Source organism: Salmo salar, chromosome 26, assembly GCF_965601325.2.
Source record: "Salmo salar chromosome 26, fSalSal1, whole genome shotgun sequence".
Classification (NCBI taxonomy): Eukaryota; Metazoa; Chordata; class Actinopteri; order Salmoniformes; family Salmonidae; genus Salmo; species Salmo salar.
In genome coordinates this window covers 9,112,515-9,132,282 of record NC_138316.1, presented here as the reverse complement: position 1 = coordinate 9,132,282, position 19,768 = coordinate 9,112,515, and the positions used below count along the sequence as shown (strand labels likewise).

Genomic DNA, 19,768 nt, shown 5'->3' with positions numbered 1-19,768 from the left:
TCAGACCCCTTGGATTTCTTCATATTTCATTGTGTTACAAAGTGGGATTAAAATGCATTTCATTGTTATTTTTTATTAATAGAAATTCAAAAAATAAAATATAGTGGTTGCATAAGTATTCAGCTCCCTGAGTCACTACATGTTAGAAACACCTTTGGCATCGATTACAGTTGTGAGTCTTCTTGGGTAAGTCTAGAAGAGCATTGCACACCTGGATTGTGCAATATTTGCCCATTATTCTTTTCAAAATACTTCAATCTCTGTCAAGATGTTAGGGATCATGGCTAGACAGCAATATTTTTAAGTCTTGCTATATTTTACTGTTCGGTTTATGTGTTACCCCTTGGCAGCAGAAAGCACGGCATTGACTTTCACTGCTACAGAGACGATACACAACTTTACATTTCTGTGTCACCAGAGGATTTTAGCTCCACAGATACATTTGACTATATTAGTGATTTAAATACTTAGATGGCTCACAACTTCCCTCAGCTAAATCAAGACAAGACCAAAGTGCTTAATATTGGAGCCAAAGCACAGAGAGAGAAACTGGCCGCATTTTACTTCACAGGCAATAAAGATAAAACACCAGGTAAAAAACCTAGGTGTCATTTTAGATTCTGAACTCAATTTTGAATCACACATTGGGAATGTAACCAAAATAGCTTTTTACCACATGAGGAACATTGTCAAGGTGACTCCATTTCTATCTCAGGCTGATACAGAGAAACTCATCATTGCTTTTATTACAAACAGGCTTGACTACTGTAATGCTCTCACGTCTGGTATAACCAAGAAATAAATTGGTCAACTGAAAAACATACAGAATGCTGCAGCATGGGCAGTGAACAAGACCCGAGTGAGAGCACACATTACACCGGTTTTCAAGTCTTTGCACTGGCTTCCTGTGAGTTTTTGAATTAATTTTAAGATTCTTCTAATGGTTTTTAAATCAATCCATGATTGTGCACCCCATTACATATCAGACATGCTTTGAAGTTATGTACTCAGTAGGTCCCTCAGGTCCTCTGGTACTGGCCTTTTAACTATCCCAAAGCCTAGGCACAAGACGCATGGTGAGGCAGCCTTTAGATGCTATGGACCCTGCCTCTGAAATAGTCTGCCAGAGAACCTGAGGAGGGCTGAAACTTTGGACATTTTTAAAAGAGATCTTAAAACATATTTTTAGCTTCATCTTTTTTAGTGTTTCAATTTTTATTGTTATTCTTTTCTTTTTTATCCTCTGTTATTTCTATATGTTTTTTTATAGTTTTTTCCTGTCAAGCGCATTGCATTGTAATCATGTCTGAAATGTGCTATATACATAAAGCTTGATATGATTGATTTTCAAGCAGATTTAAGTCAAAACTAACTTGTCCACTCAGGAACATTCACTGTCTTCTTGGTAAGCAACTCCTGTGTAGATTTGGCTTTGTGTTGTAGGCTATTGTCCTGATGAAAAGTGAATTCCTCTCCCCCAGTATTTGCCAATGTCAAGCATACCCATACCAGTTTCATTCCTGATTGCAGCTCAGTTCAGAAGGACGACTGTATCTTTGATGTGCCTGGGTGGTTTAATATATAATCCACAGCATAATTAAAAACTGAACCATGCTTAAAGAGATATTTCATGTCTGATTTGTTATTATTATCGATCTACCAATCACTGCCCTTCTTTATGAGGCTTTCAAAAAGCTCCCTGGTCTTTGTAGTTTAATGTGTGCTTGAAATTCAATAATTGATTGAGGGACCTTACAGATGTTGTATGTATGGGGGACAGAGCAAGAGGTTGTCATTAAAAAAAATTATGTCAACCCCTATTATTTCACACAGAGTCCATGTACCTTGTGATTTGTTCAACCACATTTAACTCCAGAACTAATTTAAGATTGCCTAAACAAAGGGATTGAATACTTATGCGAGGACTATATTTTAGTTGTGAATTGTGTATTTACTCCCCCCCCCCCCCAAAGAAAAAACTATTATATATTTGAATCCCACTTTGTAACACAATTAAATGTAAAGAATTGCAAAGGGTCTGAATACTTTTGCAAGGCACTGTATGTGACCGTATACACATTTCATAAAAATTTGAAATGTTTGTTTTAGTCAAATATTATATCTGTTAGGGCTTCTTGCGGTCAATTTGCAGTCTACGAATTATTTGTAATTATGTTCCGGCCCCCTGACCATCTGCTCAATAAAAAAATCGTCCCGCGGCTAAATCTAGTTCAGTATCCCTATTCGAAAGAATATTTGGCATACCTAATCTCAGCAGCTGGCTGCATATCTCCGATTCACAAAGAAAATAGAATTGCTGTGTTCCTGTGAGCTAACATAGCCTACATGCTAACTAGACAACAATCATTTCCCCGCAGTAAAACGTTCAAATTGACATGTTAACCCTACTTGGTATCACTAAAACAATAAATCATGAAATATGTTGCCTTAGAATCCAAAACGTTTCTGTGAATTGTAACGTTTGCTGTCGAACACGCTAATGTGTTAGCTACAAAGTAACAAGCTACCTACCTGCGGCTGTGTTGTTACAAGTAGCAAGGCGTTGATGTATCCAAAATAATAGATATAGATGTGTAAAACTAGTTTTTGGTCGTTTTCATTCCGAACTCTATTTTTCAGGGATTCCTTCAATAGTCCAAACCAGAGAGGGGGAAGCGCAAAATGCTAAACTAATGAGTAGTTAGTCCACTGGGGTCTATGACTGTACAGTATGTAGGTCGTGTCGACTCCACCCAATCACTTTGATTTTTTTTCTACCCTCTGGCGCAATAGAACAGTTCTGTTCCTGGTTGCTGCTGTTCAATTCCATGGACACGGATTTGCGCTGAGTCAGATTTTTCACTTGAAGGTATGTCAAACTAAAACTGTATGTTTCAAAGTTTAACAAAGTTTAACAAACCATAGGCTACAACCCTATGCACAAGGACTACTTTTAATAATTTACACTGGAATTGTTTCGTAACACATTTACTGAAAGAACTGTGTAGATGCAAGGTTTGTTTACAGAGTTAAAATAAAATCTCCCTGCATTTTCTGTGTCCACGTTTTCTGAAAATGTTGTTTATTATCTGCTCTGAATTAAGATTCAAGGATGTCTGCAGAAATAATGGGGTGTCAGCTGGCCATGACATGACACATTGACTCAATTTTGCTTATTTAACTACAGTTAGTAAAGTGGATTTACACCAGGTAACAGAATTGCGGAAACTGAATTTCATCATGGGTCCCTGATTTGTACCCAGAAATGCATCATTATGAATACCATTCTCTTAATGGAGGTGTATCCTAAATAGCTAAACAAAAGTATAAATATGCAATATCCTGCTTTGCATACTTGGGTATTATTCTACACACTGGCTATTATTTTAATGAGCTCTGCCCCCAAATATGACCACATTTTGGTTGGTCTGGTTCGGACCAAATCTGAACCAATTATAGATATCTATGTTTCACAAGTTTGCACATCAAAGTCACATACGGCCGTGATTGGGAGTCCCATAGGGCGGCACACAATTGGCCCAGCGTCACCCGGGTTTGGCAGAGGTAGGCCGTAATTGTAAATAAGAATTTGTTCATAACTGACTTTCCTAGTTAAATCAAAACATCCCTCCACAAGCCAACACCACTTTGACACTCAACAAACTATGTGGGGCCATGAACAACCAAGAAATGGCTCACCCAGAAGCAGCGTTTCTGGTGGGCTGAGACTTTAATGCGGGGAGTCTTAAAACTGTTCTACCTCACTTTTAACAATGTCTCCTGCTCCACTAGGGGCGCTAAAACTCAAGACCACTTTTATTCTACCAACAGAATCCATATAAGGCCCTACCTCCTCCTCCCTTCACATCAATATCCACGCTGAGTTAAACGCTAGAGCTACTGTTTACAAGAAATGGGACACAGACATGGACGCATACAACAAGGCCCACTATGACCGCCAACATCAAACATGCAAAAGGACAATATAGGAGGAAGGTGGAATCCTACTACACCGGCTCCGACGGTCGTCGTATGTAGCAGAGCTTGCAGACAATAACGGATTACAAAGGGAAACCCGGCCGTGAGATGACCAGTGATGCAAATCAAATCAAATGTCATTTGTCACATGCACTGAATACAACAGGTGTAGACCTTACAGTGAAATGCTTACTTACAAGCCCTTAACCAATGATGCAGTTTTAATAAAATACCTACAAAAACAATGTTTAAAAAAGTAAGAGATAAGAAAAACAAATAAAGAGCAGCAGTAAATAACAATAGCGGGGCTATATACAGGGGGTACTGGTACAGAGTCAATGAGTCAATGTGCGGGGGCACCGGTGTCGAGGTATTTGAGATAATTATGTACATGCAGATAGGGTTGTCAAAGTGGCTATGCAGAGATAATAACAGAGAGTAGCAGCAGTGTAGTGGGAGGTTGCGGTGGGGGGGTGGGGTGGGGTGCAAATAGTCTGGGTCGCCATTTGATTAGCTGTTCAGGAATCTTATGGCTTGGGGGTAGAAGCTGTTTAGAAGCCTTTTGGACCTAGACTTGGCACTCCGGTACCGCTTGCTATGCGGTAGCAGAGAGAACCAGCTATGACTAGGGTGGATGGAGTCTTTGACGATTTTTAGGGCCTTCCTCTGACACCGCCTGGTATAGAGGTCCTGAATGGCAGGAAGCTTGGCCCCGGTGATGTACTGGGCCGTATGCACTACCCTCTGTAGTGCCTTTCGGTTGGAGGCCGAGCAGTTGCCATACCAGGCAGTGATGCAACCAGTCAAGATGGACTCGATGGTGCAGCTGTATAACTTTTTGAGGATCTGAGGACCCAAGACAAATTATTTTCACTCTCCTGAGGGGGAATAGGCTTTGTCGTGCCCTCTTCACGACTGTCTTGGTGTGTTTGGACCTTGATAGTTTGTTGGTGATGTAGACGCCAAGGAACTTGAAGCTCTCAACCTGCTCCACAACAGCCCCGTTGATGAGAATGGGGGCGAGCTCAGTCCTCTTTTTCCTGTAGTCCACAATCATCTCCTTTGTCTTGATCACATTGATGGAGAGGTTGTTGTCCTTACACCACATGGTCAGGTCTCTGACCTCCCTATAAGCTGTGTCATCGTTGTCGGTGATCATTATGGGTATGCTTGCAATTGTTAAGGACTGGGGAGTTTTTCAGGATATAAAATTAACGTAATGGATCTAATCACAGGCAAAATCCTAGAGGAAAACCTGGTTCAGTTGGCTTTCCATCAGACACTGAGAGATGAATTCACCTTTCAGCAGGACAATAACCTAAAACACAAGGTCAAATCTACACGAGTTGCTTACCAAGAAGATAGTGAATGTTCCTGAGTCACCTAGTTACAGTTTTGAACTTTTATTATCCTCCTTCATCATGAGGGAGAGAAATTAAAACATATCCTAAAGACATGGGTTTTTGGTAACGGAATTCCAAGGCACAAGGCAATGTTTCTTAAACTTATAGTAGGCAGAAAAATGTATCCAACACTAAATATAAGTGTTGATATTAGTTGGTAGGGGTCTTTACTTGTTGGATGTGTACACTTTTTCTGGTACATGTTTTCTAAGACCTGTTTTCCATCTGTTTGACCAGAAATCAAAGCCTTAGCTTATTCCAGATGTTTAGGATGGAAAATGGTTGACAAATGTATATGCCTTAATTTATTAATTATATAGACTCTTAGCTTTCATTTGACACACACATTTGACATGCTCCTATGAACTTCACATGTTGGTGCTCATGGGTCATTTTACATGGAAATTAATTGCTACTGATTCATGATCTTTCAAAGAAAAGGTAACAGAGTATGATATACTAAAAGTAAGCAGGCAAACACAAAATATGTTTGTCAATCATAAAAGCATATGCACCTAACCATACAAAGAAAAGGATACAAGGGGTTAACGGTAGCCAACATTTGAGTATCATGGCATCTTCATAATTATTGGGATTGACATAATTATTTTCATTAGGCTGACATCCCATATCATACTATTATGCTTTATGTTCATTTAATTTCAAAAGAGATATATTGACTGTTGTATTGTAAAATTAGACTGACTTGAAATGGGATAACATATTTCCTATGTGCATCAATGTTTTTTAAGCACAATTGAGTATCCTTATTAAATGCTAAATGTACTGAGCGAAGCCTAATCATAGTCAAGTCTAAACGTTGTATTGCCACTAGATGGCAATGGTTCACCTTTGGGTTGGTTTCATGTAAGACATTACCGTAATCTTGTATATAGCCGGCTAAAGGCAAAGTTACAGTCAGCATCATTTAAAATGTAAGGATATGAAGTTTTAGATATTTGCAAACAGCTTGAAATACCAGATCACATTTAAAACCCCCATGAAGATACCCTTTTGTTGATCTTACTTTAATTTTGATCTATTAAATGATAATAGCCAAGTTGTTCATATTGCAGCGCAGAAGGATCGTTGAAGTAGGGTCTTCTCCGGTGTTTGCCTATTACATTTGGAGCGCAATTTGTTTGCAATAGAAAAGACTGCGGAGGCCTGTTCCATTGTACAAAATTACGCCCTTCTATTAGGGATGTAGCGCGGAAAAACCCTGTCACCATGGGAGACGGGCAGGTTGGGTATGTGCCAATGGTCTGTGTACTGCTGTGTTGTGGATGGTCAAGAGAGCGTGCATGATTTGGAGAGAAGTACGCGCGGGTAGACGCCAGATAGAAAAATCATCTCAAAAAGGGACATTTCAGGTACTAGCTATATTTTAATTTCAATATTGTGGTTTTCAGGATATCCTCAATTTTACTTGACGCTACAGCTCACCACTTTGTGTAGACAACAAGCTGTCATGTTGCTTCTTAAAGAGATTATCGCCATAACAATCGAAGGCTTTGAAAACACGGGAGTAGCGGGTACAATGTCAATATAAGGTTGTAGGCCTAACTAACTAAAATATACTACACTGAACAAAAATATAAACGCAACATGTAAAGTGTTTGTCCCATGAGCTGAAATAAAAAAATCCAAGACATTTTCAATATTCACAAGAAGCTTATTTCTCAGAAATGTTGGCACAAATTTGATTACATCCCTGTTAGTGAGCATTTCTCCTTTGCCAAGATAATCCATCCACTTGACAGGTGTGGCATATCAAGAAGCTGATTAAACAGCAATATCATTACACAGGTGCACCTTGTGCTGGGGCAATAAAAGGCCACTTTTAAAATGTGCCGCTTTGTCACTCAGCACAATGCCCCAAATGTCTCAAGTTTTGAGGGAGCGTGCAATTGGCATGCTGAATGCAGGAATGTCCATCAGAGCTGTTGCCAGATAATTGAATGTTAATTTCACCACCATAAACTGCCTCTGACATCATTTTAGAGAATCTGGCAGTACGTCCAACCTGCCTCACAACTACAGACCACGTGTTACCATGCCAGCCCAGGACCTACATATCCGGCTTCTTCACCTGCGGGATTGTCTCGGGGGGGAAAACTAATTCTGATTGGCTGGGCCTGGTTCCCCAGTCGGTGGGCCTATGCCCACCCATGGCTGCACCCCTACCTCGTCATGTGAAATCCATAGATTAGGGCTTAATACATTTTTCTGGTGATTTATTTGCTTATATGAAATGTAACTCATTAAATCTTTGAAATTGTTGCATTTATATTTTTGTTCAGTATACATATACATAATTTAACAGCACAATGACAATAGTAAACCTTACATGGCTTGTAACCAGCAGCTTTTGGCTCCCTGCTTACAGTCAAGTGTTTGAATGCTATGTGACATTCTAATCATTCATTTTCCAATCAGCTGGGAAAATACATTTAAAACAATACATAGAAAATGTAATTACAATCTTTGTCTTATGACAAATTTTCTGTGTATCAAATTCTAATGATGATACAAAGTGTAGCCTATTATTGTTATTATTGGGCACAGTTTATTGGAATTTAGGCTATGTCACTGTTCAAGTGCTTCTGTGAGTAAGTTTACTAGGATACAACTATAGCGACAGTTTGTGCATCTGCCCAGCAAGGCTTGGCCTAGAGTCTTCAGTGTGTGAAACTAGTCCTAATCCACCTCACACCTGCCGCAGTGTGAGGCTATAAATATGTCACTTGCTTCTCAGGTCATTAGAGTCCATGTGGAGTCACAAGGAAGCTTGTTGGGACAGTGAGCCAGCCTCACAGAATGCCATCACAACAAGTGTAATGACTATAGTAGTCTACCTGGCTTTGTCACAAGCTGCAATAGCTACAACACTCCATAATTGGTTTATTGTATCAGTCAATGAGACAGTGGACACTGTGCCTGTCTACTCAACAAACAGACATTTCTGCATTTATACAAGCAGCCCAATTCTGATATTTTATTCACTACTCTTTTGAAGAATCCGATCATCTCTGGAAAACATCTGTGTTTGGTAAAAAGACCAGTTAGCCTGTGTTTACACAGGCAGCCTAATTGTGATCTTTTGCTACTTAATTGGTCTTTTGACCCATCAGATTAGATATTTTGGCACTAATTGGGAAAAATATCAGAATTGGGCTGCTTGTGTAAACACAGCCTTTGACTGGTCAATGATAATATGACTAGGGCCCTGTGTTTTGCGCAATCATGTGACATAGCAACATTTTATCCTGAATTTTAAGCCTTATCCAGAAATGAGAATTACACCACAAAATGAAAGAAATTGTCTGAAAAGAATAGAGGACAGTTTGATGAAAATCTATAAATAAAGGTTAAATTCCAGGCATGTTACTTCACTGCGCAAAACACGGGCAGGGCCGATGTTGACTAATTGACAGACAAACAGATACGCCTTGATCAGACCGACAGCGTCATTGCGTTTTGGTACAGCAGAAGTACATTTATTTCCAATGGAACGCTGTGTTTGCTCTTGCAGCATTGCATTGCAGAGGTCTGTGTTCTGTGTGGTGCATACGCTGGATATTTCCAACATACGCATCAAATTATATGCATAGACTTGACAGAAATAGTTGCAAAGGTGAATGTCGAACTTTTGTTGCATACATATCCAGTAAAAATGTTGGATTACAAAAAAAAGACTTATTTCACGCAGCATTGATGCAATGACGCTGTCACCTGATCGAAGCGATAGGGTTAGTGGTCATGAAGCCTTCGTGACAATTGTAGAGTGAAGTCATAGACATGGTATACCATGCTGAAATGGCTTATTCTACTGAACAAAAAATATAAACGCTACATGCAACAATTTCAAAGATTTTACTGAGTTACAGTTCATATAAGGAAATCAGTCAATTGAAATAAATAAATTAGGCCTCAATCTATGAATGTCACATGACTGGGAATACAGATATACATCTTTTGGTCACAGATACCTTAGGGGGCATGGATTACAAAACCAGTCAGTATCTGGTGTGACCACCATTTGCCTCATGCAGCGCGACACATCCCTTTCGCATACAGTTGATCAGGCTGTTGATTGTGGCCTGTGGAATGTTCCCCCACTCCTCTTCAATGGCTGTGCAAAGTTGCTGGAAATTGGCGGGAACTAGAACTGTCATACATGTCGATCGAGAGCATCCCAAATACAGTGCATTCAGAAAGTATTCAGACCCCTTCCCTTTTTTCTAAAACAGGTTTTTAGAATTTTTGCGAATGTATAAAAAAAACATCTTATTTACATAAGCATTCAGACCCTTTGCTATGAGACTTGAAATTGAGTTCCGGTGCATTCTGTTTCCATTGATTATCCTTGAGATGTTCTAGAACTTGATTGGAGTCTCAATTGATTGCACATGATTTGGAAAGGCACACACCTGTCTATATAAGGTCCCACAGTTGACAGTGTATGTCAGAGTAAAAACCAAGCCATGAGGTCGAAGGAATTGTCCGTAGTGATCCGAGACAGGATTGTGTCGAGGCACAGATCTGGGGAAGGGTACCAAAAAATGTCTGCAGCATTGTAGGTCCCCAAGAACACAGTAGCCTCCATCATTTTTAAATGGAAGAAGTTTGGAATCACCAAGACTCTTCCTAGAGCTGGCCGGCTGGCCAAACTGAGCAATCAGGGAAGAAGGGCCTTGGTCAGGGAGGTGATCAAGAACCCAATGGTCACTCTGACAGAGCTCTAGAGTTCCTCTGTGGAGATGGGAGAACCTTCCAGAAGGACAACCATCTCTGCAGCACTCCACCAATCAGGCCTTTATGATAGAGTTGCCAGACGGAAGCCACTCCTCAGTAAAAGCCACATGACAGCCCGCTTGGAGTTTGCCAAAAGGCACCTAAAGGACTCTCAGACCATGAGAAACAAGATTCTCTGGTCTGATGAAACCAAGATTGAACTCTTTGGCCTGAATGCCAAGCGTCACGTCTGGAGGAAACCTAGCACCATCCCTTCGGTGAAGCATGGGGGTGGCAGCATCATGCTGTGGGGATGTTTTTCAGCAGCAGGGGCTGGGAGACTAGTCAGGATCGAGGGAAAGATGAACGGAGCAAAGTACAGAGATCCTTGATGAAAACCTGCCCCAGAGCGCTCAGGACCTCAGACTGGGGCGAAGGTTCACCTTCCAATAGGACAATGACCCTAAGCACACAACCAAGACAACGCAGGAGTGACTTCAGGACAAGTCTCTGAATGTCCTTGAGTGGCCCAGCCAGAACCCTAACTTGAACCCGATCTAACATCTCTGGAGAGACCTGAAAATAGCTGTGGAAAAAGTCAAGGGGTCTGAATACTTTCCGAATGCACTGTATGCTCAATGGGTGACATGTCTGGTGAGTATGTAGGCCATGGAAGAACTGGGACATTTCAGCTTCCAGGAATTGGGTACAGGTCCTTGCAACATGGGGTGTGCTTTATCATGCTGAAAGATGAGGTGATGGCTGTGGATTCTCTGTGCATTCAAATTGCTGTCGATAAAATACAATTGTGTTCATTGTCCGTACCTTATGCCTGCCCATACCATAACCCCACCGCCTCCATGGAGGACAATCTGTTCACAACGTTGACATCAGCAAATCACTCGACCACACGATGCCATACACGTGGTCTGCGACTGTGAGGCAGGTTGGGCGTACTGCCAGATTCTCTAATCTGGCAGTTCTCTAACGACATTGGAGGCAGCTTATGATGGAGAAATTAACATACAATTATCTGGCAACAGCTCTGGTGGACATTCCTGCAGTCAGCATGCCAATTGCACGCTCCCTCAAAACGTGAGACATCTGTGACATTGGGTTGTATGACAAAACTGCACATTCTAAAGTGGCCTTTTATTTTCCCCAGCACAAGGTGCACCTGTGTAATGATATTGCTGTTTAATCAGCTTCTTGATATGCCACACCTCAGGTGGATGGATTATCTTGGCAAAGGAGAAATGCTCACTCACAGGGATGTAAACAAATTTGTGCACAACATCTGAGAGAAATACGTTTTTTGTGCGTATGGAAAATGTCTATGATCTTTAATTTCAGATCATGCAACATGGGACCAACACTTTACATGTTGTATTTATATTTTTGTTAAGTATGGTTTGTGAATATGCTGGTACTTTTTAGCTCCAAAAATCCACCGCACTACTTGATCCCACCGCTGCCACCAACATACCAATTTTAAATCACAACTCATGCCAAGCTGTCAATCTGTGATGGATAGGACTCAGACCACATAATAGCCTGGTTTGGTCATTATTTTTACACTTGGAGGCCACAACACTTGAAGCCTTGATTCCCAGGCAGAGTGAATGTAAGACTACAGCATAAATCCTAGTTGAATACCAGTACTGTAGGTATCATTGTACTGAATGTCATGACTATGTAAAGTAAGAGGTCATAAGTCAACATCAACATCATTGTTATGTTGCTCCTTCTAACAGAAGGGGTTGATGTTAAAGGGTAAACACATGTATAGGTTAATGGGGTCATGGTTATGTATAGGCTTCTCTGCTCTTGCAGCTAGAGTGGCCTAGGCTACAGTAGGTCAATGGTCTTAATCCAGTAGGCCATGCTATAGTATAAAGCAGACCATCTCTGAGTCCCAATGATCTTCAGCACTTGATCACTTCCGTTAATGGATTTGAAAGGAAACTAGTGTAAGAAATATAGTGGGGAAAACCAATCTAGCTACAACAATCCAATTATTTTGAATGTGTGGGGAAGAGTGCAGGAGTGCACACTTCAGGAGAAAGGTATAAGAATTGCCTAATCGTCTATCTTAAAGAAAGATCCCACTTCTGAACTACTTCTCCCCTTCATTGGGGCATCCAATTTAGGCATTAAACACTCTTTAAGTCAAAGTCAACACTCAAGGCCATAACTCCAGTTCCTATGGTGGAAATACGCTAGACTGCATGGCGATGACTGGCTATGGCAAAGACTGGCTATGGCCATGACTGGTTACAGAAATTACCGGTTACAACATGACTGAGCGAGTGAATAGTTTAATCCCTCAAGTCTATGTCCCAAGTGTCCGTATTGGACAGGGCCTTATTTCTGTGAGCATGGCATAGGGCAGCATAACACACAGGGTTATCCAGTCACAATCCTGTCCCCTTTATGAAACACTCCCAGCGGGTGACAGTGGCGGTGAGGTTACCATTGTGCCACTCAGACCAGACAAGTGACTTTTACAAGGTGCAAAGGTCAGGTCTTGTTAATTGTGTCGAGGTGGGACAGTTTACTTTTAACTAATTAAATTACAGTATACAGTGCCTAAACCAACCCTGTTCAGAAGTGATCTTGGTTTGGACACAGACAGTGCCAGTCAGACCTGGGTCAATTGTTTTTTTTTCTTTTTTTTTCAGTTACTTTAGTTGCGCTTGGTTTAGCTCACCTGGTGTCATTGGCGTGTCGGCTGGGGAGGGTTTGCGTTTTTAGAACTATCCCATGGGTACTATTGTGCCGGGCAAGCCAAATCAGGCACACCTAAAGTATTGTACACACCTACGGAAAGACAACATCATTTAGACCCAAATATGATGCCAGTTCTTGTTATTTGTATCTTGTCAGCCATGGAATATTTTGAGCATAGGGCCAAATCATTTGTAGAATGCATACTGGCATTTGAATATAGGAATCCAGACACACTGTGGACACGGTAGACACATTTTAAATGTAGGTGTAGATGCGTGACCCGTTCGGAATTACGCGATCAGAATACTAAAGCTGCATGAATTGTCAAGTCTAGACATGGCCTTATAGTTCTACATCCACACATGTCATGTCACATTTAGACAAGTTTAGGGTAATCATATTTTGGGAAATTAAAAAACAGACTGATTAAGATGCGTATTGGACCACTCAGTGATACTGTACTGGATGTTCATGCAACAGAGTCATATCAAGTATTTTGAGTAACCCTTTGTGTGCGTGCGTGTGTACAGTACATGTATTTATGTTTGGGAAACAGACGTACGCACCAGGTAGTGTCACTAAGAAGGGGAATAGTTCAGACAGTGAAGATTTCTCCACTCAGTGAAATTCAACTTTTCATCCAGGTCCTGACCTGTCATTTGCCTGCTTGCCCTCCTGCCTGTCTACGTAACAGTCTTTCCCCTCCAGTGATCTTGTGTAACACTACAATATGTAAAAACAAAGTTGGGTCAACCAAGACTATTAATCCCTCTCATATGTCTCCCTCTCACACCATTTCCACAAAAAAAACATCTGGGAAGGAGGATCAATTTCCATTCTCCTTATAAAAAGAAACTCCGCCTGGATCATTTGATTCTGCTTTAAGTTATTACAGATGTATTTTTACCACTGTATGTTGTTTACTCTCTGCTCACTCTGTTTTTCTCTACTTCAGAGTCTCTGTTGAATATAGCTGTGGAATGGATTTACAGCCAGTAGAAAGGTGATGCGGGTAGAACACCCTATTGGAAAGCGACTGTCACCTTTGCCTGTAGATGTTCAAAGCTAACACCATGCCATAAGGAACTGTGTGCTACTACGATTTTACTGTGGGCTGGAACTATTCTCTTGGGCTGGAAAGAGGACCCTCTCCACTTTCAACATGCTGATAGCTAACAATAGCATTTTCAGAGAGCTCTTCCAATGTCTCTGGCCGATAGCAGGCCACAGAGCTCCTCAGTCAGTGGAATAGTCCTTAATTAGGAACAACAAACGCACTGCACCTGCATCTGCCCTACGTGAACACATATATTGGACACATCAAGCTGCCGTGCAGAAGCTCAAGCCGGCAGCTGGCACCTCTGCATGTGTGCACCTGTGTCTGTATAGTTAGTGTGTATGTTTCTCTGTCTGCGTGTGTGTGAGTGTGCGCCACCTTGGATCCTCCTTGGAGCCGCACACAGCCCGGGCGCCCAGCCTTCGGCCCGGAGATGCTGCAGACCAACAACTACTCCCTGGTGCTGCTGATCCAGCTGAGCCTGTTGACCTTTGACCTGTTCGTCAACTCCTTCAGCGAGCTGCTGAGGGCGGCGCCCGTCGTCCAGCTGGTGCTCTTCATGTAAGACGCGGGGAAGGATGGGAGAGCCAGGGGGTAGACTCTGATGTAAATTAATTATTTAAGGGTGGGAGAAAAAGGGGATTGACACAATGTAAAAAGCAGTGTTTCTCAACTCTGGTCCCTCAGCACAGTGTGTGCGTGTGTCCAGCTGGTGCTCTTCATGTAAGACGCGGGGAAGGATGTGAGAGCCAGGGGGTAGACTCTGATGTAAATTAATTATTTAAGGGTGGGAGAAAAAGGGGATTGACACAATGTAAAAAGCAGTGTTTCTCAACTCTGGTCCCTCAGCACAGTGTGTGCGTGTGTCCAGCTGGTGCTCTTCATGTAAGACGCGGGGAAGGATGGGAGAGCCAGGGGGTAGACTCTGATGTAAATTAATTATTTAAGGGTGGGAGAAAAAGGGGATTGACACAATGTAAAAAGCAGTGTTTCTCAACTCTGGTCCCTCAGCACAGTGTGTGCGTGTGTCCAATTGTGTGTCTTCATTCGTTTAACGTAACTAACTAAATGGAAGCTTCTCTCTCTCTCTCTCTCTCTCTCTCTCTCTCTATCAGTATCCAGGACATAGCCATCCTGTTTAACCTGATCATCATTCTGCTGATGCTGTTCAACACCTACGTGTTCCAGGTGGGCCTGGTGTCCTTGCTGCTGGAGCGCTTCAGGGCCCTGCTGCTGCTCTCTGCCCTCTACCTGACTCTCAGCATCTCCCTACACTCCTGGATCATGGTACGCTGTGTGTGTATGTATGTGTGTCAATTAAAATCTACATTTATTCGTCACATGCACAGTTTACAGCAGGTATGAAAGGTGCAGCGAAATGCTTATGCGCTAGCTCCCTCAACAATGCAGTACATTCATTAGTCAATATTAACAAAAAAAGAGTCAAGTCAAAATAACAAGAGAGGTAGTATGCATAGCGTAACACCCCGTATTATCGGCATATTCAACAGCGTTTAAGAAATATATTACCTTCAACAGTGTTATCTTGTGGTCAAGCCATCAATGTTTTGTGATTATTGGTGTTGTAAAAATGTTAGCTAACAGGTTAGCAATTAGCATGTTTGACATTTCAGTGGAAATACTGCTACTGTCAGCTTTTTGATAAGCGCTTTAGCAACAAACAAAAAATATCCCGTATTATCAGCATATGGTCCCCAGTAATTGTCCACCTTACTATTTTGTTCAATTACAAGATATATCCGTTTTAATTTTGTTCAAAAAGAGACAGCAACCTCATATCCGAGGTGTTTACTAGATAGTTGGCTAGCCTTCCAGTAAAAAAAATGACTTGCCTGTCAACTTATCATTCCGTAGCCCGGTGCGCCCTCCTGTAGACTCTTAAAAATGGTTCTTCATCAACATCTTCTTCAGTATTGTAACCAAATAATGTCTCATTATTTATTTTACAGATAATCTTATGTTTAATAATAACATATAAATTAGTATGAATAACTTTGGTAAAAAGTTGGATATTAAATGATGTGTGGTGTGTCGTGCAGTAGAATTTTACAATATACAGAGTGTCCCACAAAGTGTGTGTGTGTATGTGTGTGTATATATATATATACACAAAACTTAACTTACCTAAACTGCAATGAAAATCAGTGGTCAGCTAGCTAGAAGGCTGTCTTTAGTCACAAAATATACTGTTATTTTCCAGTCCATTTAAATGTTGAGCTCAAGGTGATTTAATCCTCCAACCGCTAGAGAGTCTGAAGTTAAGGGATGTCTGATGTTGGGGGAAAATTAGATTGTAAAAACAGTCCATTATTACTCTGCATTTACAAATATAAAGTGGGCAGTGAGGGACTTGGTCTAGCAGTGGAATAAATAGTATTTAATAGAACAGCAGCATTGACTGTGGGTGTAACACTCGTACTTGACCCCCCCCCCCCCCACTAGTACCGACTTTGTGATTAGCTACTTTATTGAGGACAAATGTATTTACTATGACTGAGATATGTGATTGTCCCACCATATGTGGTTGTCCCAACATCACTAACTGTAAGTTACTCTGGATAAGAGCATCTGCTAAGTGACTCAAATGTAATAAAAATGTGACATTTGTGTGTGTGTGTGTTTTATAAATGTGTTTGTATGTTTTTGTGCAATGGTTGGATGTGTGGGTAGTCAGTGCAAATAATCTCTAAAGTGCAGATCATCTCTGAGGTGAAAATAGTCTCTAAGGTGCAGGTAGACAGCTAGGTTTAGCTGTTGGTAGTAGCTGTCTCAGAGCCTGTTGTTCTGTGACCCGATGCTCCAATACTGCTTGCCAGGTGGTAACAGAGTGAACAGTCTGTGGCTCAGTTGACTAGAGTCCTTGACGATCTTAATGGTCTTCCTTTGTGTGTGTGTGTGAGTGAGAGAGATAATGTAGCTTACACGCTTTCTGACACATGCACGTCCATGTATATACTGCATGTGCGCATATATGTGTGGAGCCTGCGTGTGTGTGTCTTGTGTATTTTCATGGGGATAGTTGTGATTTCTCGTTATTATAGAAATGTGCACGTGTGTGAAGGTATAGGATCTGTTCATAGCCTGGCGATCAACATTCAGTGAATTTGAGGTTTGAGAGAAGAGGAACTGATCTTTCTAACAGGCAATTGGGGGATTTAGCCTGAGCTGTGACGTTCAGGAAACTCCCTGACAACCAACTATGACTGAGCTTTTGTCATAAGTGGATTCACTCCTAGCCACAAATAAGATGAGAGTATACTTTATTAATCCACAGGGGGAAATTACATTTGCCACTAACCTGATATGTGTGTGTGTTATTTTACTTTGTGGATATGGAATTTCAAGTTTTCCGTAGGCATCAGAATTGTTTATTACATGTGTATTATCATTTACTATCAATTTATGGTTTATATGTTTTAGTGAAAGAATGCTATCCCTTAAACTGAATGATGCATTGGGTTGTGTCTATCTCTGCAGAATCTACGCTGGCAAAAATCAAACCGCTATGTGTGGACTGATGGTCTCCAAGTGATTTTTGTCTTCCAAAGAATAGGTGAGGTTGTCTTTGGTCACACACATTTTAGGAAACATTTTAGGCCTGAAACGCAATCCATCTTGAGTGCCTTTTATTAAATCAAATAAGGTGGAGATCAGTGCTACATGGTAAATACTTTTTGAAGGTGTGTAGTACTACATCAGTCATACACACATGCACCAACACACACACAGCTCTCACACGCTTTATTTGTATAGCGTAGTAGGTAGGTACCAAGTTGACCCTTGAGGGGCCGTATGGATCTGATTTTCATTCCCTTTATCTACTAATTGGTTAAGAGGATTTATAGTTGTTGTCTTTTCTGTTTCAAAACCAAATTACTTCAGTATTTCATTGGTGATGTGTGTTTGTGTGCAGCGTCCGTGTTGTACTACTACTTCTACAAGCGCACCACAGAGTACCTGGGTGACCCTCGGCTCTATGAAGACTCGCCTTGGCTCAGAGACGCCTTTGCCAATGCCAGGGCCCGCCAGTGAGCAAAGAGCAGTGTGTGGAGATTAAACTGGAATGGACAGATCCAAAATTGGCCCCTCCATTTCCCCCGGACACAGAGAGACACTGCTACGTGCAGAGCTGAAATAGACGCTACAGTGCACAGGCATGGGCTGATATGGAGGGAAGACATGGGTCAACTTTAACAAGGGTGAAAAATGAGATTCTGCTTGGATACAGCAAGCCACTTTGCAGGGCAAGCCAGATGTACTGTAAGAGGCAAACTGGTTTAGGGCCTTGATTAATGGACAGAATGTTATACCAAGATGACTGTGATGCTAAAATTTGAGAACTCATAGTTTAATGTGACATTGACAACAAGTTATATATATTTTTTTCACACTTTCTAACCTTGTGACTGCATTTGTCTGTCATTTAGCTATCAATTTAATTATTATCTTTGTTGTTTCGTAGGATGATTTCAGAGTTTGTGTGCCAGATTTCTTTTGTGAAGATGACTGGAAAGAAAAACAATAATGTTTCATGTGTTTAAAATGCTTACTTTTTTCTTGTTTTTTGTACAAATGTATTAAACAAAACCCAGACAGTGCATACACTGATACACACTGTCTGTGCTCAGTATCCCTTTCAGTAAATACTTCCAATGTTAATCCTATATCACATGCACTCAGCATAAGCACACATTTATGTGACACATCAATTTACGTCACAAGCTCTCGGCATTGTGAATGAGATTACCTCTTTGTTATGACCCTATGCAGTCAATGCATTGACCTAAACCCACTGGATTTACACATGGAAAAAGACAAACCGATAGACAGTCACATGCAAAATCTCCAAAAACTATTTGGGTGAACAGAATGTATGCTGTGCAGATACAGTATTTCTCCGAATACGGGACTAAAGACCTACATCAGAGTCTATATATTACTGAAGGTAAAACTGGATGTCAGTCAATTTATCACCACATCTCTCCTAACCCACCCCATAAATAGTGCTCGACAGTAAATATACACCATACACATGCTTGCTTTCATGGAGCCACAGACAGGGATCTATTCTTATACCTGGGATTAGTCAGGGATTGAGTCTTTAGCCTACAGCCCACAGGCCAGTGTTTTTGACAGCAGTGATGTCACTGCAAGCCCTCTGTTTATGAAGGTGTCAGCAATGATGGTTGATAAACCAAGATGTCTTACTCAGGCAGTTTACAATTGGAAAAAATAGTCAAGGTTCCTGTCTGTGTAAGTGGGCGTTCCCTCTCTCGTGTCAGCATGCTTTCCCGCGTGAGGCCAATGGCTCTGGTCTACTTCTGGTCCCCTCCCCGCTCTCCCCATACGCCCTTACTAGAAATAGATTGTTTCTGTGGCACCCTATCCGCGGGGTAGGGGCAATAAGTAGACCAGAGAGGCCCCGTCCCGAAAAAAAGGAAGGAGGGGAGTTGTCTCACTTTCTCTACCGTCTCTGGTGTCAGTCCTATGCTAACCTAACGCATGCGTGTGCACACACACACAGTACTAGAATACCTGCCATTTTGACCATTATCGATTTTGATTGATACAGTAAGTAGATTAAGTGTCTCTTACAAGGGCATTTTGCTTGATCAACCGTGAGCAACAATGCCATGGCTCTGAAAGATCTCTAGTCCTCTTCATCAGTCACTTGGCTCTCTGCTGCTGAGGTTGTCAATTTAAAACACTGATGAGCAAAGCATTGCAACACACAGTATTTCATGTGAAAAAACGTCCTATTACAGAGGGGTAAGCCAAATATTATAAGTTATGACACTCTCCTCTTCTGTCCAATGCAGATGGACAATGCACCATATTATAA

The 19,768-nt window shown here is 41.3% G+C and overlaps 2 protein-coding genes across 2 annotated transcripts in view; one reads left to right on the top strand and one right to left on the bottom strand.

Annotated features, from left to right (window-relative positions):
* Window positions 1-2,815, bottom strand: part of LOC106587086 (CD151 antigen) — a 41,569-nt gene extending 38,754 nt beyond the window's left edge. Inside the window, exon 1 of the mRNA XM_014175028.3 lies at window positions 2,533-2,815. The gene's annotated coding sequence lies outside the window, so the exon portion shown is untranslated. The remainder of the gene's footprint in view (window positions 1-2,532) is intronic.
* Window positions 2,775-18,536, top strand: LOC106587085 (transmembrane protein 138). Its single transcript, XM_014175026.3, has 6 exons — window positions 2,775-2,869; window positions 3,832-6,754; window positions 13,804-14,466; window positions 15,021-15,192; window positions 17,404-17,479; window positions 17,840-18,536. The coding sequence occupies exons 3-6, from the start codon at window positions 14,339-14,341 to the stop codon at window positions 17,956-17,958; spliced, it is 495 nt and encodes a 164-aa protein (XP_014030501.1). The 5' UTR covers window positions 2,775-2,869; window positions 3,832-6,754; window positions 13,804-14,338; the 3' UTR covers window positions 17,959-18,536.
* The last annotated feature ends 1,232 nt before the right edge of the window (window positions 18,537-19,768 follow it).

What these genes read in the sequence shown, in the direction of transcription:
- LOC106587085 (XM_014175026.3), top strand. Translation starts at nt 14,339, where the DNA reads ATGCTGCAGACCAACAACTACTCCCTGGTGCTGCTGATCCAGCTGAGC. An exon ending in GTCCAGCTGGTGCTCTTCAT is followed by an intron (nt 14,467 to 15,020) that starts GTAAGACGCGGG and finishes TCTCTCTATCAG; the next exon opens with TATCCAGGACATAGCCATCC. An exon ending in CCCTACACTCCTGGATCATG is followed by an intron (nt 15,193 to 17,403) that starts GTACGCTGTGTG and finishes CTATCTCTGCAG; the next exon opens with AATCTACGCTGGCAAAAATC.